General features: G+C 36.3%; 1 protein-coding gene across 1 annotated transcript; it reads left to right on the top strand.

The window, feature by feature from the left end:
* The first annotated feature begins 710 nt into the window (after window positions 1-710).
* LOC121314230 (succinate--hydroxymethylglutarate CoA-transferase-like) lies at window positions 711-25492 on the top strand. Its single transcript, XM_041247264.1, has 4 exons — window positions 711-885; window positions 1224-1309; window positions 1518-1568; window positions 25424-25492. The coding sequence occupies exons 1-4, from the start codon at window positions 837-839 to the stop codon at window positions 25490-25492; spliced, it is 255 nt and encodes an 84-aa protein (XP_041103198.1). The 5' UTR covers window positions 711-836.
* The last annotated feature ends 1771 nt before the right edge of the window (window positions 25493-27263 follow it).

Below are 27263 nucleotides of genomic sequence, written 5' to 3'. Positions count from 1 at the left end.
ATACTGTGCAACTGGTACATCGGTGCAAAAGCTGAGCAGGGGATTATACAGCATTGTTGAATAAGCATCTCTTCCTGAAGGGGTTGAGTAGTAAGAGTTAAAGAGCTAGGGTTTCAGCTGGAGTTAACCAGATCAGCATGACATTTATTTATGCTGAAGATTTTTAAAGGAGTAAAACACATAACAAATTAAATCGCCCCTCCCCATTCACTCAGTTTGTAGAGCACAGGTGAAATGAATTATGCCAAAAAATATAAATTCTCACTAATTGCACAGACTCTTAAATTGATATTTCATTTTTTTACACTTGTAGGTCATGTGGATATAAAACCATTAGAAGGGATTAAAATATTGGACCTGACCAGGTTTGTTGCTTTTTGTTAATGCTTCTTCATTAAAAAACAAAACCAAAAAAAGCTTGCTGTAATAAAAGCTGTGATGTACACACATACATTAAGATTAACCTGTGATCTCTTTGAATCAAGCCTACTTATTCATTGAACATGTGTATGGCAGTTTAAACAGTAAACAACCATTTGCACAGGAACAAACCTTTAAATACAAATAAATATTTATTCTCACTAAATACTTTTTAGTGTGTAGAACATATTCATTATAGCTTATCATTACTGCCTGTCGAACCTATCTCCACATTGTGGAATGAAACCCTGTTTAGGTGGTAAACAATATATTTTGCGGCTTAAAATATTGTACTATTTTATTTTGAAATGCTGTACTGTATAAACGTACTGTAGTGCATTACATGAAAATATGCTCATTCATATTGTCATTTGTGTGTTATTGATTCCAGGGTGTTGGCAGGGCCATTTGCAAGTATGATTTTAGGAGATCTAGGAGATCTAGTCATTAAAGTAGAGAGACCAGGTAGGACATGTATAACCACAAAGCCATCCTTTTACAGACTGCTTAGAAAATCTGATTTCATTCAGTTAGTTTAAAGTATATATTGCAATAAACTACTAATGACAACCAATTGTGTGTGCGAGTTTCAGAAAAACTGTACTGTATCTTGGATTGTCTAATTCTTTGCTGTTTTAGGTATAAAATCCAGCCTTTAAAACTAGAAAGAAACAAATATGGTTCTTGTTTGTTCACCTCCTTTGTTAAAATTACTGTAAACTTAGCACTGGGGTAAATGCTTTGTGAAAAGTCTGTGTGTGTTTATATGTGCAAAGTAATCTGACTACATTTTATGGTTTTAGGAGTTGGTGATGATATAAGAACCTGGGGCCCTCCGTTTGTAGGAAAAGAAAGTGCCTATTTCCTCAGTGTGAACTGTAACAAAAAGGTAAGCTGTAGGAACATGTCTTTTATATTTAAGGTAGAGTTGGACATATATTTCATTATTTTATTAGACAAAGATCTTTTATTTCAATGAGAACTAAAATTCTTCTCCCAAAAGACTTCCCTTTTTGATGGCTTTTGGTATTAGCTGGTAGAAACTCACAGAAGAAGACTTCCAACACTCTTGATCACATTTCATTTGTATTTTTTAGAGTACAGCAGTGATTCTTAAGGATCCTAAAGGGGCTAATATAATCAAGGAGGTAAGAAGAGTTTATTTATGATAACACCGTGTAACAAGTTTTTTTTTTTTTGTTCCTGGGTAGTAAGTGTTATTTCCTAATTGCTTATGCCTCAAAAGTATAGAAAATGGCTATTATTCCCCACAAACATTGCTTTTGTGACCAGGACAGTGATATTTCAAAATATCACTATTTCCAATGGGAAAACGGGCAAATGTGTGTCTTTTCGTTCACATAAAGTCAGAAAAAAACAACATATGAATCCAAATTAACATGTATTTATACTAAAGTAATACAAAAATGACTACAAAAGATTTAGAAGTGAGTAATACTGTAAGTATCTCGAAAAACTACTCACTTCTAAATCTTTTGTAGTCATTTTTGTATTACTTTAGTATAAATACATGTTAATTTGGATTCATATGTTGTTTTTTTCTGACTTTATGTGAATGAAATAGTATTCCCTGGAGCCTGTTTAGCTGTTGTTAATGCAGTTTTCAAGTTGGTCTTTCTGCACGCTCTTTTTTATCCTTCATATCACCATAGTGTACTTCATGCTATGAGTAATTTTGATTGGTAATGAAACTTCAGGGAGAGAGGACTAGAGAAGTATCCAGTGTTTCTGTCAGCAAAGTTTTAATGCAACAAACTTCAAATATTTAAGCCACTGTACTGATCTACTGTCCAGATAATAAATATTCATGGGATTATCTCTGTGAGTAAGGGCATTATTTTTGACACAGAAATGGTTTAATTTCAAAGATTTTAAAACTTGCTTTATTAGGAATGAAACAGTAATAGTAAACTGGTAGTTTTAAAGAAACTGTTAACTTTTTTTTTTTTTTTTTTTTTTTTTTTTTACCAGCATATGTTTCTTTTATTTTTAAACAGCAGCTGAATGTCTTCTTTTTTAAGGATATTAAAAAAAACAGACCAGATTTAATATGTGCACATTAATACACACAAGGGAATGTTTTATACACAGGGTTTATAATCACCTTGTTTTTGGCTTTCCTACTGATCGTTTGAGCTTGATCAGTGGCATATTTTCTACTTTTGTTTACAAAAGAAAAAGAAAAAAACACATTTACCAGTACTTAAGGTCTGCCTGGGTTGTACCTTTTATAGAGCTCTGTGTCTTACAAAGGTTATAAATGACCTATTTACATTGTGCCGATCATTTAAATCATTATGAATTACTTTAAAAAGAAAGTGTATTTACATTTAGAGAGATCATGCCAACAAAAACGTTATTTTTTTTTTTTTAAAAACTGTGTAGTCTGTCTGTTTGTGTGGTCTTCGTATGACAAACACAGTGTGCTGCAGAGTGAAGCTTGCTGCCCAGTTAGTCATGGGGTGTGATCTTGGTGTCGGATCTCAAATCCTTTTAATCACTGCAAAAGATATTTGCTGCTGTTTTCAATTTTGGGCTACAGAAATACGCTTAAGAGATGCATATGTACTGTAGTGGGCAGTGATGTGTGATGCACTGCTGTCCCCTGTCGGTGAGATGAGATAAGGTTAACAGCTCTGAAAAAACACGCTTGCGGTGCGCGGGGTCGCCAGTTTGCGCCAAGCCTCCACTGTGTCACACATATGCTCTGTTACAGTAGATGACACAAAGTCAGATCTCAGTGCCGAATTATAGAAAGGACAAAATGGGATTAATATACCATCATTTTAGTATAATATAGTTTTGTATTGACGTGGCATCTTAATGCAAAAATCTAAATATTGATAAAACAATTATGTCAGTAAATTAAAAACTTAAAGTAGATAACATTCACAATACATGAAAAAATGTGTCACAGATACTATGAATCAAAAAGGCCGGTGCATCTCCGTATCTTGTGGTAAAGATTGTCCTTGGCAAGTTTCATGATAAAGGGATAAGTGATTCTCCAGATAGTGTGATAGAAATGCAATACAAATGCACCTCCTTTACTGTATATCAAATAGATATCCTTTACCTGGGGATAACAAGAATATTTCAGTCAGAATGTAGAACCAATTTAAAGGTAATTAACTAATATTACATGCAGACTTTTTATGTTTTTAGGCTGATGTATTTCACACCAGAAAAGGCAACATAATTCTAATTGTGGTTAAAATTGATCAGAAATGATTATTTAGCATTTTAAATTTGCATACGTGATGGGAAAAAAAAACAGTTCTATCAATATTTCAGTATTACATCAACAGACCATTATAATAGCATCAAGAATTACAACATCACTAGCATTTTTTTTTATAACAAAGAAGAATAAAGCATCTGTCAGCGAGAAATTAGATTATATTTTTATATAAAGAAAAAAACTATTTCTGCCTCATTTCCACTTGATCACTTTCACAGAGGTACATCTGTCATGTGGCCCCTTTATAATTTGACATGTACTGTGTACAGTGCCTATAGAAAGTCTACACTCCCCTGAACTTTTTCACATTTTGTTGTGTCAGTGCCTCAGAGTTTCATGCATTTAAATGAGGATTTGTTTCCACTTATCTACACACCATACTCCACATTGTTAAGGGGGAAAAAAAGGTTTTATTGAGAAAAAAATTATATATTAAAAATACAGAACTGAAAGATCATAATTTGTTAGGTCTCCACCCTCCTCAGTTAATACTTGGTGGAAGCACCTTTGGCAACAATTACAGCTGTGAGTCTGTTGGGATAGGTCTCTACCAACTTTGCACACCTAGATTTGGCAATATTTGACCATTCTTTACAAAACTGTTCAAGCTTTGTGTGGCAATGTTGCCCCGCCCCTGTGTGTATTTCTGTGTTGTGTGTTAATGTTGGTGTATAGTCATTGGTACACGGGATGTAATATGGGTTACAAGCACAAGTGTTTGAAATGTATATTGGTATTTATGTGCGAGGATTGCACAGCACTTCATGTGCAGGTAAAATGTAGTAATATGTTATCACGGGGAATTGCACTTATTAATTCACGTGCAGTTGTACCGAGACTCCAATTGAATGATTGATTAGTAATTGAGTCTCGGTACAGCTGCATAAAAGCAGCATGTTTTCACTCATTCAGAGTTGTGTGTTTGGTGAGTGGAGAACGGTATTGGAGACAGAGGTAATAATAGCGATAGTAAATAATAATATCAGCTCACCGTGTTTGTCTGTGCAGTCTCTTTATTTTGGCTAAGGTGCCGTGTCCTGTGTTTTGTTTGTCTTGCAACATTTTATTTTCTGCTCTGTTTAATTATTAAATGCTGAGCAAAAACAATCGCTCAGCTTCACCAAACACCACCTCTCTGTTGTTTATTTGTTGGTTCCTGGTTCTGGTCTGACGTCATCCACATTAGTGGGATTACCAGCTCCTTCTAGACGCAGACCAGAGGAGGAACCGCAGTTTTTTTAAAAAAAAGAAAATAACAAAAAAAAAATGTTAGAAGACTCCATCAGGCTGTGTGAATGGATCCAGGAGAATACAGGGCTGGAGGCCCAGTCCATGCCCATAGCCGTCCAGGTCCTGTGGCTGATGGACAGGGAGCAGAGCAGCAGGAGCTGCCTGCTGCTCCGCATCGCCTGGGGCTGCCTTCTGCTCCACATCGCCTGGGGCTGCCTGCTGCTCTGCATCGCCTGGGGCTGCCTGCTGCTCTGCATCGCCTGGGGCTGCCTGTTGCTCCGCATCGCCTGGGGCTGCCACCACTGCTTCGCCAGGGGTCGCCGTCAACTCTGCTTGGCCGCAGGGGTCAGTGTGGCTGGAGTTCCCCCAGAGCGAACTGCCGGCTATGAAGAAGGGGGGAGAGGTCAGGAGACACCTCTCCTGCAGCAGTTTCGCTGCCGGAGATCTTGGGGGAGGTCTGGAGACTACCCACTACAGCAGCTTTTCCGCTGCTGGAATTGCCCCGGCTGAAGTAGTCAGTCTGGGAACTGTCAGCACTTCTGCTGACAGCCGCACCATTGGCAGCATTTCTGCTGCCAGTGGTACAGTGGGAGGAGAGATTTGCCCTACTGTCAGCACGTCTGCTGACAGCATGGCCAGTAGCAGCCTGGCTACTGGCAACATTGCCGCCCATGAACCCCTTAAAGTCCCTGTTCTTGGCCCGGGACTTTGAATGAGACTTTCGGATTTTAAGGGGGGAGGTGGCTATTGAGGCCATGTGTGCTACGCACAAAGGAGGGGATATGTGGCCCTATTAGGCACGAGGATTGCACAGCTCTTCACGTGCAGGTAAAATGTAGTAATATGTGAGCACGGGAATTGCACTTATTAATTCACATGCAGTTGTCCAATTGATACTCAAGGCCTTTGATATTTTTTTATACCCATGCCCTGATCTGTGCCTTTAAACAACTTTGTCCCAGAGTAATTTTGAAAGCGTCTTGATGCTCATGGTTGAGTCTTTGCTTTGAAATGCACTACTCAGCAGAGGGAACCTACAGGAACTGCTGAATTTATCCTGAAATCATGTGAATCACTACAGTTTAACACAGGTGGAGGCCACTTAACTTGTCGTATGATTTTGCAGGCGATTGGTTACACCTGAGCTAATTTAGGATTGCTGTTACAAGGGGGGTGGACACTTATCCAACCAAGCTATTTCAGTTTTTATTTTTTATTAATTTTCTACAAATTTCTAGAATTTTTTTTTCACTTGAAAGTTGTGGGGTAGGATGTTTAGATAAATGAAAAAAAAAATATTTTAATGCATTTTAATTCCAGGCTATAAGGCAACAAAAGGTGAAAATTTTGAAAGGGGGTGTAGACTTTCTATAGGCATTGTATATTGTCTTGCATGACTAACAGTGATAAACATTGAATTCACAGAACATTGCACAAAGCAATTCTATAATAATCCAGGACTATATTCACATTGTTAAATATCACAAATCAGTTGTCTAGTAAAATTAAGATGGTTTATACATAAGAACATAAGAACATAAGAACATAAGAAAGTTTACAAACGAGAGGAGGCCATTCGGCCCCTCTTGCTCGTTTGGTTGTTAGTAGCTTATTGATCCCAGAATCTCGTCAAGCAGCTTTTTGAAGGATCCCAGGGTGTCAGCTTCAACAACATTACTGGGGAGTTGATTCCAGACCCTCACGATTCTCTGTGTAAAAAAGTGTCTCCTATTTTCTGTTCTGAATGCCCCTTTGTCTAATCTCCATTTGTGACCCCTGGTCCTTGTTTCTTTTTTCAGGCTGAAAAAGTCCCTTGGGTCGACACTGTCAATACCTTTTAGAATTTTGAATGCTTGAATTAGGTCGCCACGTAGTCTTCTTTGTTCAAGACTGAACAGATTCAATTCTTTTAGCCTGTCTGCATATGACATGCCTTTTAAGCCCGGAATAATTCTGGTCGCTCTTCTTTGCACTCTTTCTAGAGCAGCAATATCTTTTTTATAGCGAGGTGACCAGAACTGCACACAATATTCAAGATGAGGTCTTACTAGTGCATTGTACAGTTTTAACATTACTTCCCTTGATTTAAATTCAACACTTTTCACAATGTATCCGAGTATCTTGTTAGCCTTTTTTATAGCTTCCCCACATTGTCTAGATGAAGACATTTCTGAGTCAACAAAAACTCCTAGGTCTTATATAGGGTCTTAGATAGGGTCATAATATACCCATGAAACAGAAAAAAGTATTTTCTAATTACTAAGCTTAAGTACTTACTGGAAAACTGAAAAAAAAAAAAAAAAAATATATATATATATATATATATATATATATATATATATATATATATATATATATATATATATATATATATATATATATATATATATATATATATATATATGCTTACCTACCAATGTGATGGATGTGCCAGCTTTTTATCACAGATTTCAGTAAAACTACACCCTGATTAGTAAACAATGCAGCCCCTAGACAAGGGTATGTTATTCTGTATTTTAAAATGAACGAATAGGACTTCAAGTTACAAAAAAATTTAAGTGAGTCATTAAAAAAAAATAAAAAAAAATAAACAGGACTCGATTTGCTGGCTCAGAAGGCACAGGGAAGATGGAGGGGCTAGAGTTCAGCCAATTACTGTTCATGGAAAACTGCTGTTAAACTAATTTAAATAAAATACAATTAAAACTAAAAACGCTATGTAAAATTATTTCAAAATCCAAACCAATAAGTGGCCAAAAGAGTCCAAAAACAGTCCAAAATTATTTTGAAAACAAAACTAGGGTTCTAATTTAAAACAAAATCAGAAAGCAATTCTCAACAAAAATCCGGCATTTCTTCCAACAAATGCACAAATCTAGAGAGAAAACAGATGGGGCATTTTGTAAAAAACTCTTTAAAATTTACAAATACAGGCATCTTTAAAAAAAATCTGGTAGCATGCAGAACTATGTGAATATTGAGTAACACATTAAATGTGTGGTTTTTTTAATTTTAATTTATTTAATTTGAATGTTATGGCACTTAAGCTGGGCATTTAAAATGCTAGGTGTGTCTTGTGCAGTATTGAATCCAGCCAGAATAAGCACATTGTTTTGAAGTGAATATTTCCAAAAACTAAATTTGATTAAAGTAGAAAGGTGACTTTTATATCATGCAGTCAAAAATGACTTTTAGCAAAATGCTTACATGTTAGTGTTTAGTGCAGTCGTCTGTTCATTTTAATCAGCTGCCAGTCAGCTTGGTGATTGGCACTCGCTATATGATATGAACACACTCAATAGGTCTGGAGAAGGGAATCCAATTTCAGAGGCTTCTCAATCCAGGAGTTAGGGATTGATTATAATATAATTTTTAAATCCGCGATTCCATTTTTGTAATAATGATAATACAGTGCTTTTGCTTTCGTTAGCTTAGTAATTAGCGTACATGCGCTAATGCAATTACTCGACAAAGGAGTTATTCAACGAATTAGTCAAAAAACACATAAAGCATTGCAAGTAAAGATAACACAGTCGTGTACGCTCCAGCTCCATCGCAGTGATTTCACTGTCTAAGTAGGGCGGCACAGCTGCCTGCTAAACTCAATAATAGGTAAGATTGCGGATGCAACTCCGGTTCTCTGAAAGAGAAAATAGCCATCAACTAATGGGTATCACCGTCAGTTGATAGGATTATGCTGAGCTTAATATAAAAAGCTGCCTTTAGGCCTCCGTGACTCTGACGTCAGCAACCCGACCCTCGGGGGCTGAATAACTGTGCAGAACGTAGGAATCCCAGCCTCTTTTGCTTCAGGCCACAAGGGCTACTGAAGCGACCTCGCTGCTTGATGGTTGTTTTCTCTTTCACAGAACCGGGGTTGCACCCGCAACATTACGTTCTCTTTCAATTCGAAAATAGCCTTCAACTAATGGGTACTGTGTACCAAAGCAGTCGCGAGGGAGACCGTGCGGCAGTAGGACAGGATCGGTCTCCATGTAAAAAACATACACGGAACAGCGCCTCAGCGTGTGGTTCGAAAGACAAATGTCCTAACACTGTTCTATGAACAGAGGGGCTTTAACAGTACGATATTGTACCTGGATACTCTTACCACATAGGTAACGCTGGAGAGCGTACTGAAAGAGTACAGCAGTCTAATCCAGACTAACACTAAGTGTTCTCTTCCACTGGTGTAATAGAGTCCAAGACCAAAGCTCCAAAAAGTGGAGCAGAGGAATCCAGCTAATTCAATCTGTAGAACCTCATGAAAGTGTGTGGCGTAGCCTAGCTAGCTGCAGCACATATTTCAGACACTGGGACACCTTGAAACAGGGCCCAGGACGTTGCCATAACCCTGGTAGAATGCGCCTTCAATTGCACCATTATGGAGCAGAAAGGCCAGCAGATTCATAAGCCAGAGCAATGGCGTCCACTATCCAATGGGATCCAATGGGACCACCTGAAGGGGAACAGACTCAGAATGAGATCCCCTGCTAGAAAGAGAACCCAGCTGCACTGCCCTGTTGGCTCTAGCCTTTAGGACCTGCCTCTGGAACTTCCCGCAGATAGCGCAGAATGCTCAGTCGAACAGAGCCAAAGCAGCATGTTCTGGACCCAGGCATGAAACACAGAATTCACGTGGGTCCTCTGAGGGCATATTCCGGCTACAAGAGCCGCATTCATGGAAACCCGGCATAGCGCACTGCACCTGCCTGGGTTGTGTGGCGGGCACAAATGTGCACAGGGCACATGAGCGGTTATGCGCACGGGGTGCACGCTAAGTGCATGGACACGGAACGAATGCACGTGGTGCATGGATGCGTGGGTGCATGGGCACCGATGTGCACAGAGAGCACACAAGCCACAGGTGCGCGGATAGAAGTATGAGCACGGGTGTGCAAGGGTGCGTGAGTGCGCATGTCGCTGCGAGGGTGTGGTGAGACACACTTGGGGAATAATCTCCTCAGAAAACTGTCCGATTAAAATTTAGATCAGGAGATCTAAGCCAACACACAGTGTAAAAAACTCTGTGTGCAACTGGTGTCTGGAGCAGGCTATGGTCTAATAAAGACCAGTGCTGAGTGTACAGCAGGCTGTGATCTAAAAGACTGCTGCTGTAGTGTTCCGTCTGGCCCAGTGCCAACACATACACACCTCGTGTTTCTTTCTGAAAGAAAGAAAAACAAATATTAGTACAAGTAATAAAATATACAGGTAATAACAATAAGCTGTCAAATTAATAAATAATAATAGTAAGTGAGACAGAGTTAGCAAGCTGAGGTTTTCAGTGAGATAAACCCGGGGAAATTTCAAAATATCACTTCCTGTGCACAAAAGCAAAGTTTGTGGGTAATAATGAATTTTTTCTATAATTTTGAGGCATAAACAACAAAGAAATAACACTTACTACCCAGGAACCAAAGCAGCTGAAATAAATTGTCACACGGTGTTATTATATTTTTAAATCTACGATTCCATTTTTATAATAATAATAATACCGTGTTTTTGCTTTTATTAGTCTAATAGTTAGCGGCGTACATGCGCAGGCTAATGCAATTACTCGACAAAGGATTTCTTCAACGAATTAGTCAAAAAACACATCAAGTAAAGATCACACAGTCGTGTAGCTCCAGCTCCAGCGCAGTGATTTCACTGTCTCAGCAGGGCGACACAGCTGCTGCTAAACTCAATAATACTGTTATTTAAAAACATAAACTTAGATAAAACACACTGAACTGATTAAACTAAACTACAAACACTGAACATTTAAACTACAGAAAGCAAACGCACCTAGTAACTACTACACATTTTTTTTAAAAGAAGCACCATCATACAATGATTATTATTTTTCTTTTTAGCATATAGACTGCAGACCACCACGCTGCTATTTAACTATGTAATTTAGCTATGTGTGTGCTCAACGCTCACTCACTGTCAACAGCCGGTTGGATGTTTATAGTTAACCTCGCCCAACAGAAAGGAGACGCGCACCAGTACGGCTGTGGTTTTATTTGAAAGGCGGTTCAACATTGTTAATTCGATTGCTAAGTCGCAAAGTACTACATTGTGGTAAAATAAATAAATAAAAATCCGCTGTCCGCCATTACGGGATTTTTCTCGCGTACCCCCTGAGGAGTGCTTGAGTACCCCTAGGGGTACGTGTACCCCAGTTTGAAAACTGCTAGTTTATACTAATGTTTATCATATCTTATTTTGTAAGATAAAGTTAGAATTTAGTTGACTTGTACACTTTTAGATATTGGTGATAGTTTGTACAGTCATTAGTAGTTGACAGCAGTGGAATTATATGTTCACATCTAAGGCTTCAAAAGTACAGCTTGATGAAAAGCTAATAAATTCAATTGACTGAGTACAACTTGTTTTAATATAATCCACTTTTAACTTGTTTCTGCTCTTTAATCATTATAATATAAAACACGCTTTCATTTCTTCCCTTTTTTGATGGTTTGGGTTTCATGGTGCATATTGTTAACTGTGCAAATACACTCAAGACTTTTGTGTTTAAAACTATGGCGGGCTCAAAGCTGAGTTAACACAACTTTGCACCAACATATGGTTCCCATTAACGCCATGTTCCTAAAATTATGTGGTTGAATAAAACAATTTTGCCGTGTAGAAATTGATGGAGCGAAACCTGATGCAGGTTTGAAAAATAGAAAGTGTTTTATTGCGTTCCAAGAACTCTTAAAAACTCTTTCTTTGTCATGTGCTTGAATACTGTTTTTTTCTTCTTATCAGAATGTTTTAAACCGTAACTAGCTTATCATGTAACTATTGTGCAAAGTATAGTTTCTGCTAAAACTCTGTCTGTAAAGTGTTGTGCCAAGTTTCCTACCACTGTCACTGTTATTTAAAGTAATTTACTGGGAAAAAAATAAATCTACTGTGCTCATAGTTTTGATTGGAATTGACCCACAGTTGCTTGGGATTTAAAAAAAAATAACTACAATTAAATTGTTAAAACTGGTTGTAGTTTTTGATGGAAAACAATTCAGTAGCTTAACCCTTTGTTATCATCATTATTTGTGTAACCTTTTATTAGCATACTTAGGGCTGATAATGTACTCTGAGTAGTAGGTAGATAATGCATTTAACCTTACAAAGGCAGAATATCTGAATAATTCTTACCTGTGGACCCACCACGCTACATTTGAGGTTTATTTGTAATACCTGCAGTGACAGTACTTTTACCAGAAGCTTAGCACTTCTCTTCATAAATGATTATTGGCTGTTTCTTCCCCAGTGAGTAGGCGGGCTAAATAATTACAGTATTCATAAGTGAACAAGATATTTATTTTTACGGCATGTATGTGTTGTTAACCAGAAGATTGTCTGGACCTTTGTATTTTAGTATCAATAAGATAACTTTCCTAATTACTTGTGCTTTCCCAGGTTATGGACAAACAGGACCAATGTCCCACTGAGCTGGGTATGACTCAATAGCATGTGCTGTCTCAGGACTTATGCACATAACTGGTCCACAGGTTAGAACCTCATTTATTCTTTATTACCATTACCCCACAAAGTTATTATTAATGTTTACTCAGGGGAACTTTATATGTCTACATTTTCATAATATTGAATTGTGTACCTGTTTAATGTCCTATTCTTTTATTGTTTCTGAATTGTCATTCTTACTATTTTAGTAAAAAGTAATATTTTCCAGCCAACTCTAGAAGCTGATTATCTGAAGTGAGGTGTGCAGCTGTAATTTCTGTCCCCCTAAACTGTGTTTTTGTCTAGACATTCTCCATATCCATTCAACATTGCAACAGTTGGGGAAGAAATGACAGTTTCTCTGAGGTCTTGATAATTGTATTTCTTCATAGTTGTTTTATTCTTCTCATATAACGTGCCTTTGCCTTTGGATGTAGATTTATTTGCATGTCAATGTTCTCGTTTTTTATAGTTTACTAAATGACCATTATCTAAAGATATTTGGATTCTTGTTTGTGTTTTGTAAGGCAGCGAGGGTTTAGCCAAGACAGGGATTGAAATTTGATCAGGGCACCAGGTTCACCCAGGACCTTCTTTGAAACAGTCAGGGTATCTTCAATGTACTCAAAGTAGATCTCAGTTTAATGCCTCATTCTAACAAGGGCTCCTCCAGTATCACAATGTTCTCTATGCAATTGTAGGTCATAGAAGAATCTCATAGGTGACAATGCCCACTATTAGGCAGCCGGTACCACTTACAGCAGCATCTGATCTTCTGGATTTAGTGTCTAAGTATCACGCACCCAGCCTGGACTGTCCACTCCAGTATTTCCTGATCACTTCACTGATACTTTAAAAAATTTGAGTTTTCTGTATGCATCTTTATGTATCCTAGCACACCAAGCTCTGTCAATTTGAATGCAAAGAAAAAAAAATAGATTCTCTTGATTGTTTTGTAAATGATATGCATTAATGTTTAGTTTCTGAAAAGCAATCCTCACTTCCATCAAGCACTGAAAACCTTGGTTTTTGGTTTTAAAGCCCTTCCGGGTTAGGTTCTAAAGTGCATACTCGTTCTTCTCATAATAAAAAAGAGACTGCAGCTATGATTGCACTTGCACACATATAGCCTGTAATATAAAGTTAGGTTTGTTGCTGTGTGAAATCTCGAAGAACATTTGAAGCAAATGATTGTGCAGTGCATGAAACAGTTTAATAGTGTAAGTGTTGATTTTTTTAAATTTTGCATGGGGCTTTATTATGAGGTGTTGTCGGTACCTGGTGTTTCAGTGGGGAGCACGGTCTCTCATATGACGATAACCTATTGATAATTCATGTCACTAGACTGCACAGCAGAGAGAATTTTGACCACTGAGCCCAGGTGTTTATATCGTGATGTTCAGACCTCATGTTCCCTGATGACTGATTTTGCCACTGGCTTGTACACACATGGAGCAATCATGTCTGAATTACTAGACACAAGACAGGAAAGGGGCAACACATTTACTGTAATCTACTCTCATCCCAGATACACAGAGATCTAATATACTGCATGCAATGTGTTTCTTTTTCTGTTGTATGATTTTTAACAATATCAGGTTTGTCCTTGTGTGTGCTCACGCCTAGTAAAGTTTAAAGCATTGAATCAGTAACTGTAATGCATTTTCCAGTTTGGCACACCTCCTTTGTTTCATCAATTCAAATTAATTTTTTACTAATTGAAACCTATGTCTGCATTGAAATTAAACATATTTTCAATAAATTCAGATGTTACCCTTTATTTTATTTGGACGTATGATAAATTGTGTTTAGGAAGTGTGTACACATATGTTTTGCACCTGGTAACCCAGTTGCTAATGCTGTGTGATCAATGTGAGCTATGTGAGTTTGAAATGGGTTTTAAATGAAAAATATGTTGATGAATGATGTAGCATGGAAATTATGGAATGGTAAACAGCAGAGATTTACATCATTAATGTGGTGTTAATGAACAATAATGTGTTGGAGAATGACCAGCTATGTCTCAGGACAATCGATCCAACATATTATTATTATTATTATTATTATAAAATAGATACATTCATGCAGAAATTAATTTCTATATTCCTAAAATTTTCCCAGCTAAAAGCTAGTTTGCATATTGGATAGCATCTCTATCCGTTGGAAAGGATTGGTATTTTTAGGTGAACAGAGACTGATTTCAGTGATTTCAACTCTTAGTGGCAGATAAAAAGGTGGTATTATAATTTTTGTTTTCAAGATCATCAACAGGAACAGACAAAAGAGGCATTGTAATTTAACATCAAGAGTGATGTATGAATATTATTGAAAAATAAATTGGGGGTGCACTTTGTTATGGGATTGCAGGTCATTTTCTAAAATCAGGTTTTGCAGCACTGAAGGTGGCTTAATTTAGGAACTTGGTACAGTTATGAAGGTTACAATAGGCTGTGATACTGAAGTCTATTGGTATGTTTAAACAAAGTGCACAGGTTAAAGCTGCCTTATCCCACATATTTAAATGTTTTTAAAGACAATCCTCCTCTTTGAGAATTAGGTCCTATGACCCCCCCCCCCCAATTTGCTATGTGTATGTATTTTGCCACAGGAGGGATTTCTTTCCATCTTCAACCTCTTTGAGTGCTGCATCCTGTTTATTCTGCATTACAGGCAAATGGTAAAAATGTACTGCTTTTGATTTGATGTGTTTCTCAGGCTAAATGTGATAGTTCACCTGTGGAAAAACCATGTTATGTGTTGTTGGAACCACTGTATATGTTATCCTAGCATGCATAGAGTGTATATTTTTGTGCACATGTGGCAACACAGTGATTATTCTGTTTTTAGTATAAAGCAGTAGACTTAATAAAGCTGTAAGGTGTTTTGGAACAATCTTGAGCTACACAAAGATTCCAAGGCAGTCTTGTAGCATCAGGCATTGCATTAAGTAAAAAAAAAAAATCTATATACAGTTTCACAACCTTGATCAATAAACACTCCTCAGAAACGACACATATTAAATCACTAGGGTATAATAAAACAAATGTCTTGCTGGTAAAAAAAAAAAGCTTAAAACAACTTATTATTATTATTATTTGCACTTGGATGATTACACACAGCAGGATGCACAGCAACTGTAATAGAAGTAGAAAATGCTGACATTACTATAGCAGTGAAGCCAGTAATAATCAAGTAATTGGTCTAAAATTCAAAAGCAACCTCTGTAGTATATGTGTGCCTATATTAAAACGATTCTGATGAACAGCAGGAAGTTAAGCTCCTAAATGACTTTCTCATGTATTAAAATTGTTTCTAACATTAAAGGAAACATGTGGGAGGTTTACTGCTTATATAAAATGTATCAATCAAACAAACATTTCGTATTTGTATGTCTGATTAATCCCAAACCATTTTTTCCCCTCGAAATAGCTTTAGTGTATTTGCCTTAAATGGTTAATGGATTGCTGATTTAAAATACAATACAGGGATTTTATAACATATGCAAAGAAAAAAGTCACAAATACATCTTGCATGTGTAATTTTATAAACCCCCATATGCATAAGTTTGTTGGGGACCCTTTATTGGTCGGTTTCTAAAAGCATTTATTACTAAATTGGAATAAATGAAAGCATTTAAGGCTCCTGTTCATAGGATTCAGCTTGACTGCATCAAAACAATTAACCTGCTGTTTGATAAGTTAAATATGCCATAGAAAACGGAGTGTATAGACAGTGACAGTGTTTGAGCTCTGTATAGCTCTGAATGAATGTACAGCAGAATGGAAGGTATGGAGGAGTGTGTTTGAGCTCTGTACAGCTCTGAATGAATGTACAGCAGAATGAAAGGCATGGAGGAGCTGTCTGGACGTGGTTTCAGAGTGGACAGTGGGTTTCTTTGTCACTCTATTTAAAATGTAAAACCTTACATGTCCACAACCCTTTCAAGTTTATGTCATTTTGATCATAATTTAAAATTCAAGACCTTGAAACTTTTGCATCTGTACAATGTCCTTTGGATGATACCCGTAAATAAAAAGCATGTGGGATTGGGATGTGGTTCTAATTATGTAATTGTTTGTATTCTTCTGTTGTGGTTCAGAATTCTCTTGGAAGTTTGACTATCCTTCCTGTATTTTAATTGCAACCAGGATTCTAAAAAAGACTACTATATTGAGTAAGTTTAATCAGTATTTAGTATTGATTTCTTGTACAAAATTGTCACACTTTTTAAGTAGGTGTACAGTAGGTATAATATCTACCTATAACTTGACCAAAAAGGGATCTTTGGTTTTATTGTCTAGTGATACAGTTCTGTTCTTTCTGTTCTTTTTTGACAATGCCCTTTGTCATCAGGGATTATTGTTTTCGATTCAACAATTCTAATCTGGCACAATTAAGGGTGATGACAGACTCACACAAAATAAATGCCAGTTTATATAATGTATTTGCAGTGTAATAAAGACAGTTGTTACTCACTTGTGATGGAACTAGGTATTTACTTATATTTCTATATTGAGAGTATTACATTCTCAGGATATATTGTGGTGGTGTCTGTCTGCACATCTTTCCATCTGTCTATGTCACACTTACATTTTTGCATTCAACTGCTATCCAATTATCATGACATTTGATAATAACATGATGTATTGATTTAATTTACTGTAGCAGGGGATGTATGTAATTGACATACTTGTTTATATGCAGTTCCTGCCAGCTCAAAAGCACTAATTGCTGTTACTTTTGGATATAGAGGTTGAATCCCACAGAGGGCATTGACACCTGTCTAAATAGTTTCTATCTAAATATCTTATGATTGCTTTAATCATGTTGTTCTTTAGACGAAAAATGTATTTTTGACCAAAATACATTTGCTGGAGACAGGTTTCAGTTAATCCTACCCTGCCATAACAAATTAAGGATACACAGTTTTAACAATCAGTTGTGGAAACCCTAGAGAGTACAGTGAAATGACATGAAGGCTGTTCTGATAGTGGTCCATAGTGGTCAGTGTAGCATGCAATTGGACCGCAGGGGGCATTCTTGTACCAGTTTTATGCATTGTTAACGAGATATGCCTTTCAACCGTACCACTGTTTTATTAGGGATGGAAGTCGGTTATGATCAGTTCCATTTTTTTTAATCAACTCTTTCAGCTGTTTTTGAGAGTGTGGCTTTTCGGTAAAATTGAAATGAAAGTTTAAAACCTGAAAAATTGAACTTCTTTTGTGCAAGCCAAGGGAAGTGGACATGCAATTATTATTGCATCCCTCATAGCAATGCATTATACAATTAGAGAACATGTAAGACATAATCTAATAATGTATTACTAGACGTTAAAGGTTTTTTATTTATTCTTTTCCTGGTAACCCCATTGTCGCAGCGGTCGATTGGAAGTGGCAAATCACATCTGAGTAGAAGTGCAGCTCGTGTCATATATACACACAACTGGATAAGGCTCTTGTGTTTGAATTCAATCAGCATGCAGGCAGAATGCAGCAACAAAGTAATCAGACAAACAAAACTTGTTTCAATACATACACAGTAACTTAAGCTACCTTAATAAAAATAAACTACCTCTTCACAGAAGAAGCATTTAATTTAAAGCAGCTTTCAGATATTTGTCCACAGCATCCCTTAGCTTGTTTTGCAGCTTTGCCCAGATCACTGCTTATTCCAGTTTCATGCTTCTGTGACCTCAACCAACAATTTAAAAAAATAAAAATTATTTCAATACTTTTGCATTTGGCTGTTTTAGTCAGTTTAGCATCATTGGTTGATTTTTTTATTAGGTCTATAGAGAGTAATTTAACAGATGCAACATATGTATATATATTTTTCCATCCACTGCTGGATGAAGGCCTCCCCAAGATTCTTCCACAAAAGCCTGTCTGCTGTGTCCCTCATCCAGGTTGCTCCGGCGTGTTTCCTAATTTCATCTATTAAAGCAAAAAGCTTCCAGCTTTAGCTTTTCACTAGGATGGTTTAAGCTAGGGTACGTGTTTGGGAGTGTTTGCATATGAAAAGTATGAAGCCGTGGTTATCCCTACTGAGGGATGTCCAAATCAATCAGGTAACTATTGCCATAACCTTTGATTTATGTACCATATTACAATTATTAAGGGATGTTTCAGTTTCGGCTTGGTTTTCTCTTTTGACCTGGACGAACTAACCGTTAAGCAGTGCTTACATTACTCCACCAGAGGGAGCAGTATTCAACATTGTTTTACACCGTTAGTTCTATATAGTTCTATATTCTGTCTATAGCATTATGTAATCTTTCTTTATAGTGCATTTTGTTTAACCCCAAAAATGCATTACATAAATAAATATACAAAATGAAGCCCATTTAAACCAACAAGCACTTTTACCATTTAAGAAGAGTAATTCTGTATTTGTATTAAAAAGGTTTAAGTATCCCGTTTTAATTTAAACTGGACAGCATACCTGCCTGCAGACATATTTTAAGGATGCAAAGAAAATACCTTCAAATGACCAAAATAAAAAATGCAACAAATATATAAAAGTTCCATTCAAGTGTTTTATTAAAAGGTTTTCTGGCTTATTTCTCCTGGGCATAAAACTTCCAATCAGAATAAGAGCTTTGGGTGTGATTTTATATCTTGCACAGTATTGTCATACTGTAAATGGTAATAAGATAATATCTGTCAAATTCTACCATGCTCTTTATTTCACAATTTGAATTCGGTTCAATCCATGGCCATATTGACAATAAATAGTACATATACTGTACTGTACCGTATAAGGACCAATCAGCAAATAATGTGCTCATAAGTCAGTTAGCGAAATAATGTTCTGATGGTGCACTGTATACTGCAGCAATTAGACACAGAAGATTGCTTGCGCAATACAATTATTTATGAAAAGTATGCTCTGACATAAAACTGAATTACATGTATTTCTATAAGCAGTATGCAAAGCTGCTATGATTTAATGTGATACATCAGATGTGAAATGCTCTATCTGAAGCACAAGACAGCTTTATGTATAATTGCAAGAGGAGAAATTGTCAATAAAAGCTGGTTCCTATCATCCCCAATAACTTCATTTTAAAATCACTTTAAATTTTCTGTTATTACATTCGTTGATTTGAAAACACTTTTTGCCCCCTATTTTAAATTAGCAAAATGTGGGCGATTTGACATACAATAAAAGCTTGAGTCCCAAAATACTGAGAAAACAAAACATTGATTTGCTTTAGCGACCCTGCTGAACATTGTATCCAACGACATATAAATGACAGGGTGGAACAAACTATACCTAATTACACAGGGTCAGAAAGTGGCATAACTGAACAAATTCACACGTTAAATTCAGCTTTATAATATTTCTCCCATTTTCATTCGCCTGGTTTTAAAACAGAATTCTACAACTCTTTCGTTAAGAGCTATTTTTATTACTGAACTCCACCTAACACCCCTACAGTGCGAAGGACTTACTTGTCTGTATGAGGGGGATATAGTGTCTGATGGGATTATTTTGCCCAAAGCTAAAGAAAGGCATGTGTTTTTGGAGTGGAGATATTGCTGAAAGATAACAATAAATGTACAGCTTTCATGTTGTAAACTTCTTTTTGATTTAGAATTTGTTGAAGCTTGTCTTCAGAAAGCTGAGAAATAAAGAGGTCAGAGGTGTTGCTATGGAGGGTTGCTGTATGTACCAGTGCTATATTGTTGTTACGAATATGTACTGTTATGGACTTCAGAGGCAAACTAAAATATGTCACAAGATGGATTTTAAAACTAAGGTTTAATATATCAATAGCAGACTGTTAAACTGAGTATTGTTTTATGTGTATCTTGATTTTGACTAATGCGCCTATATTTTGGATGTTTATTGTTATTCAGACATTTTAGATTTAAGACATGTTCATTTAAGCTTTGGCCCTTGTATAGGTAATCAGTTATTTTTTTGGATGCTTTAGCTTATTACAAAATGTTAAACTGTTATACATATTGTAGTTTGTTATAAAAAGCTGGGACATTAACAATGAAGACATTACAATAATGATTTAAAATATAAACATCTTTGGACTTGGCTTGCACTGGGTCCAGGCCATTATACACTTACTTGCTAATGCTGAATCAGCACATATTGCAAAGCAGCCTGCTCTTTCCATATTGTTTACGCTGATGTGGGTGTAAAGACCATTGCTCCAATAGGACATTATTAAATACTAACATTTAAATCAGAGACACATATTAGAGTACAGACAGAACTAAGATTTAAACCATAACATTGTACCATTGCTTTAGAACTGTCCAGCTGTTCTTTGTAGATGACACAACAATATTATCTGCTGCATCTCCATTAATAAACCTTTTTGGGCATCTAGGTACACTTCATTGTGACAGCTAATGCTAATTGAATATGCATTCCTTACTATTGTCTTCCAGCATGACTGACCTAATGCATCAACAAACAGAGGTATCTTTTTATTGGGGCTTTGTGACAGGATGTCACAACCAGCCTTACACAGCGTCTTTTCTGGTCGGGAGGGAGATTTACAGTTTAAATACCTTTGCTCTTTGTCACAGACTTGTATAGAGCAAAAAAAAAAAAGATTAAAGGACACAAGAAATTAAGCATTACGCTATGCACTAGTGTACTGTAGTAAAGTGGGCCCATTCTTTCTGAACTAGTATACACTGTACTACTGGCTTCTAATCATGGTATCACTGGTGGTTATCATAACCTAAGCAATTAAAAAGAGAAACAAGGTAGAAAAATAAAAATAAAAAAGTGTTGAAACTATGCTTGACAAAAATGCTCTTTATGAAGTAACCAGTCTTCTTGCTCAGGGACTTCCCGAGATAAGTCACAGTGCTGCACCCCTATGTTGTCAGCTACTAGTGTGCACAATGATGCTACAGGTGAAGTAAGCCTGGAAGAGTGAAGTTTTCCATGTGAACTTCGTTAGTGAGCCTCATTAGTGCTATAGGGGTCCACAAGTAACACAGCAGGACTTTAATGCTGTAAAATGTATAAAATCTATAAAAAGGTAAACCGAGAAAGACTGTGTTATCTTTTATGAGGGCATGTGAGGTATATGTGAGTCTTAAACCGACTAGTAACGTGGAATATACATTAATTGCAGGTAAGAGTTCACAGCAACTGTGCTGAAAGAAAGGCTGAACAACTAGTTGAACTGAGCCGTGCAATGACCAAAGCAATTCAGACTATAGAAAAGCTTTGGGTATTGAGACACAAAATAGTACAACATTGCTTCATCAGCTGATATCTCACAACTGTTTTATGGGAAGATTATGGCCTGGCTTTCCGCCGCTATAGAACAGAATAATACTTTGCACTGTATTCAGAGGAAGGTATTCAGTATACCACCTGTATAAGACGTCAGGTTTTGAGATGTTACAAAATACTTTTGTAGGATAATACTCTGAGCTTTCTCAGATAGACAAAGACAAACCCAGCACAAACCTTGTAAAGTGATTCTGAGGACACCCGACCAGCCAAGAAGCCCTGCAAGGGAATTAAATGACCAGAAGCTCTTCCAAGGAATACACTGGCTGCAAACCAGCACTGGAGTGTATATCAAAACATTCTACACTGTGGTTTTAATTGTTTATTCACCTGTTCATTTTCAGCATTGAAAAAAAACAAGTGCAGTTGTTCATTAAAAACAAGCAACGTAACTGTGATGTTTAAGCAGACAATTCCACTTGGTGTGCACACATTAGGCAAGGGCATTTCAGAAAACCAAGCAAAACAAAACAATTTTAAACATTAGCTTACTTTACACTATAGTAATTACAGGGTGAATGTGGCAACATACATCTATCAATGTAGGTTTCTGTCCAATAGCATGACTGCATGAGGGAAATTCAAGAACCAATTTACTCTAGTGTCATTAGCACCAATTTTTCTGAAAAGTGAAAAATTCCCACTTAAGTTACTGAAAAAATTAAGAATTTAGGTCAGGTACTCTTATGGATTCTTAATTAGTTTATTTCTAGTTTGGTAACATTAACGTGTTTTTCTATTGGTGATAATATCATTTTGGAGTTAAGTTTCCCCAAATATGTTTGAATGCGTTGGAAATAAATTTGGGACCAGATATTAAGATTTTCAAGTGCATTTTAACTTGTTGATTTTAGGTTCAGATTCAGTAACTGCTTTTATAATCTTTTGTGTGAACAAGTAGTCTAAACTGTGGAACTACACAACCGTGTAATTTATACACTCCCCGCCCCCCTCCTCTTCCTTCAGTTCCCAAGCACAACAAACTTCCAAGCCATCACAGTCCCCTTATATATCCCCTTTATCCTTATATTGGAGAAGGGAAGTTTGGAAACATCTAAGTGGCTGACCTTATAAAGATGGCTGCTGTAAACCAGCCTTTGTTCCATCCTGATGAGGGAAGGAAGTTAGTGACTTTAGTACCTCCGTCTGTCGGGAAGACGAACATCACAAATGTCCTTCGCTGTGTCACAGTATGATACAGAGTTTTCATGAGGCTGCTTACAACATTAATTATAATTTGTTTTGTACCCCTTACCAACTTGCTCTTAAAGAGCCAGTATCGTGTCTATATAAGTTATAACAATACCTGTAAGATATATCCGATTTGTGTTGAAGCTTGATAGCATTGTTTACATCATTGGCTGGTGTCGTCATTCTTTCCAGTCAGGTAGCAGCACAAAGTACACCCTGATAAAAGTCAGTAGATGCCCCTGTTCATTATTTTCACTCAAGAGTTCCCCTGAGCTAACTTTCACAGATAGCTTCTCATGTTGCTAGACTATGGTCTGACTGGTGTCACTTGCAGAAGTGTAATCTACGAACTAAATGGCCTATCGATTTTAGACATGTTTTTTAAATTGGTATTGTATAAATTAAATACTAAGATCAGAGTTGTCTTCTCAAGACTGTGATGGCTGTGAGCTGAGGTCAGAACCACAGTGTTAGTCATTCCGAACTGTAGTATTGTACTGGCAATGGGTGATGTTGGGCATTTTGAGTATATACTGTTCATTCATTAAATTATTAATTCATTGCTGCAGTAATGTTACTGCAATAATAGAAAAAAAGACAAGCTCCTGTATCTTGAAAATGCACTTCTTAGTAATTAATGTTTATATACTGTAACTTACATACTTTTATATTTTATTTATTTTCGGTAAGTTGCTTTGGATAAAAGTGTCCGCTTAATAATAATAATAATAATAATAATAATAATAATAATAATAATAATAATAATATCAAATATGATTCAAAGAACCTCCATCATAATTTTTCATTTTTGAAAAAAGCTAACCAGAGTGTGCTTCTCCTCCACTGACAAGAGGGGAGTATTGGAATGGCAGGTTACTTCTGTTATGTTGATTATGTTATATAGGCACTGCCATGTACAGCTATGGCCAAAAGTTTTGCATCACCTAGAATTTTATGATTGAGACATAATAATACAAAATAATAATAATAAAAAAAAACTACATGAACATAATTTAGATCTTTTATTTAACACCATGTAATAAAATGATATCACAAAAGTCTACCAGAAGGCATATTACCAGTACAGTATTTCATGCTACATTTTGAAATGTCACATTTTAATTTTTATTCAGTTTTTAGTTAAGTATGTGGAAAACTACAAAGTGGGATGTAATTCAATATGTTAATGTAACATTATTCCTGTTTAAGTGTGCACCAATAGGCTTTTGGTCTACATTGGTAAGGTGATGCACTGTGGAAGAAACCAGTGTGTCTTGGCTGAAGGTTTTGTTGGCTTTTCCTGATGGTTTTTGTTAAGTTGATGTTGGCTGATGAAATAAAAATAAAAGGACACTCCAGGCTGACCATATAATTTTGTTATGCACCATCATGCTATTATTCTAGGCTTCAAATACAAGTCATGTAAGGTAAATGTAACTGATTTCACAATGCATCAAAAACAAGCAAATCTGTTAGTGACAGTTCGGTGAGGAGTCAGCATAAGTATATACAGTGTTGTATTGAAGCATCGTTCTTCTGTTTAGTTTGCAGCTAAACTTATTACTTATATCTCTAAAACTGTTTTTGCCCCACAAACTTTAAAACAATGCAGATATAATACACACCCTTGAGTCATACTGTATCTGCCCTTGCCCTCCTATCCAAATGGCTGCCTGTAGTTATTGCTTGACCTAGCCTATATCTCTGATGTAGCAGAACAGATTCCTTCAAACTGAAGTATGTTCTTGGCCTACATACAGTCGAAAGCTGTCCTAATAAGACATGGGGGGAGATCAGATAAAAATGGCCAACTGGTAGCTACAGTATACAGATCCTCCAAAAACCTTTGCCTTACCAGGACTTTTTATTGGCATACATTTATGCCAATTATCCACACAATCTAAAGTACATTCAGAAAGTATTTTGATATTGATGTGCCAAGAGCATCCACTGAACTGATACTTACATGTATACTGTACATAAAACACATAAACTAATGGCTTCCTGTAATTAAATAGCATATACAGGAATGTTTATTTTCAAATATGATTTTGTTGTTCATTGACTGTATTTCTTTTTTTTTTTTAAATATGTATTTAGTTAAACCTGCACATTGAATTGTAACAAGTGGAGTTAATTTCCTTCAAACTGGAGTAAACATTTTCACTTGATTTGAAGGAATGCTGATTATGTGCCTGCGAGATGTACTGGAGGCGCCCATCTGTTCTGTTTGTTAGCATATCCCTATAATATGAATGGATTTTGTTGTGATGATAGGCAGTGCTTTTGTAGTGACCACGGATTCACATGTTACAGCAGTCCCTTGCTAAACCAGATGTGTCGGGAGACAGACAGGTTGTCTGAAAAATAAATAAACGAAAACTCCAGAGACATACATGTATTGTGCTCAATTTATGTAAAATGCATAAATCATTCTGCTGTGTATTATCTAGACACGCAAAATATAAATCTGAACAGTAGTAAAATCAAATTAATACCTAGTGCACTTTCTTTTTACTTTAGTTTATAGGCTACTGGTATCACAAAATAAACAATGCTGCTGCATTTCTTTCTTTCTTTCAGGTTGCCTGCCTTACTCACAGAAGCGAAGCGAAAAGATGGGGAACAGCACATGAAAGCATTATTCCTTAACCAGGTAAGTTTTTAATTATTTTGTTTTCAAATTTAAAATATCTACACAACTCAACTTATTTGTCTGTTTACCCTGCAGAAAGTTGTTCTGGGAAGTTGTAAGAACATCAGAAAATTTATGAACAAGAAGCAGCCATTCGGCCCATCTAAGCCTGTCTTGTTCCTAGTAGCTGATTCATCCCAAAACTTAAAGGGTCCAAGTGATTCTGTCGTGCCAGCATTGAGTAGTTGATGATATACCTTAGTTTGTTACCTCTCCATCAAATGTTGACACACTCAGCTTTTGAAATTACTCCATAAGCAATCATACCTCTTTGGAATCCTGTTGGTGTTGACAAGCTTGATCTTGATCTTCGCAGGACTCTTCAAGTTACCCTTTGCTTTTACACTATGTGTCATCACATAACAAATCATTTTTACAAACCGCACTCCCTCTCTTTAATCCAGGGGGTAAAAAATCACTAATCTAGTGATGGGCCACATTAATGGGCATTTAATCCAGTGAGAAGTATACCAGGTTTATTTTTTTTTAAAAGAAAAAAATTGTAATGTTACAAATCAGCAAGAAACAATATGAAAGCTCATAAATGGTTTAACTCTATTGAGCAATACCCTGATACTATTAAATTTGACATTAACTTTACGCTATGTAGTCTGTTAGTACAGTTTTCAAAATAATTGCAAAATTACATTGATAGTGCTTATTTTAGTATAGTTTTCTCCTTAGTCTGCTGTTGAATGAAATATTTAAATTTGTTTTGGTGATATTTAAATATTTTATTTATTTTTGTTATTTTTTCCCAAGCATATCATTTTATCATTCATGTTTTTCTAAATAGGATTGATTTATAATACCAATAACGTGGTAAACGTGTGTTCACTTTTAATGAGCTATTTTGTCTAATGCTCATAACGCTAAAAAAAGAAATGCTACATTTAAAGTAACTACAACAAACACCCAATGCTAACATACAAAGTCTACACCCCCATAAACTTTTTTTTCACATTTTGTTGTGTCAGTGCCTCAGAGTTTCATGCATTTAAATGAGGATTTTTTTCCACTTATCTACACGCCATACTCCACACTGTTAAGGGGAAAAAAGTTTTTATTGAGAACATTTTTTATATATTAATAATTTCCACCCCCCTGAGTTAATACTTGGTGGAAGCACCTTTGGCAGCAATTACAGCTGTGAGTCTGTTGGGATAGGTCTACCAACTTTGCACACCTAATTTTGAAAGAAATTCAAGTTATTTTCATTTGTAAATGTGCTGTCTTGGTTTATACTGGGTTAAAGCAAGCCAGTTTGCTTGCCTTACTTTCACTTTCTAGGTCAGCAGTGTAGTTTGATTCAAATCATGACACTGGCTACAGTTGCCCTTCATTTGGGAAGCAGCTAGTTGTTTAATGACTGGAAACAAGCTCTTAAAGGGGTTGGAACTATTTCACTTACCAGGAGGTGCAAGTAAGGCTTGCAAACAAATAACACATCACCTAGTATTGCACTACATGTTTAAAATGGAATGACATGTTTGCTTGAACATCTAAACATATACATCCAATGAAAGCGCACAACAGGTAATATGTATGTAATTGTTTAGATTGCTCCAGCAACTATTATAGGCAAAGGACATTTAGCATTAAGATTAGACCAAAATCATGTTGAAACGTGAGGCAATTAACTTGATTTGCAGAGTTATGTTTGATCATAATGCAATCTTTAAACTGGTAGAACCACCTATAGGAATTGGAAGAAATAGCTATCAGAAA

Source organism: Polyodon spathula, chromosome 4, assembly GCF_017654505.1.
Source record: "Polyodon spathula isolate WHYD16114869_AA chromosome 4, ASM1765450v1, whole genome shotgun sequence".
Classification (NCBI taxonomy): Eukaryota; Metazoa; Chordata; class Actinopteri; order Acipenseriformes; family Polyodontidae; genus Polyodon; species Polyodon spathula.
Note: the sequence above shows the minus strand (reverse complement) of the source record. Positions and strands in the feature narration are given on the sequence as shown.

Excerpts from the sequence above, each read along its gene's own strand:
- LOC121314230 (XM_041247264.1), top strand. The coding sequence starts at position 837 with ATGATTTTAGGAGATCTAGGAGATCTAGTCATTAAAGTAGAGAGACCA. Across the intron at positions 886-1,223 it reads CATTAAAGTAGAGAGACCAG|GAGTTGGTGATGATATAAGA; the intron begins GTAGGACATGTA and ends TTATGGTTTTAG. Across the intron at positions 1,569-25,423 it reads GGGCTAATATAATCAAGGAG|GTTGCCTGCCTTACTCACAG; the intron begins GTAAGAAGAGTT and ends TCTTTCTTTCAG.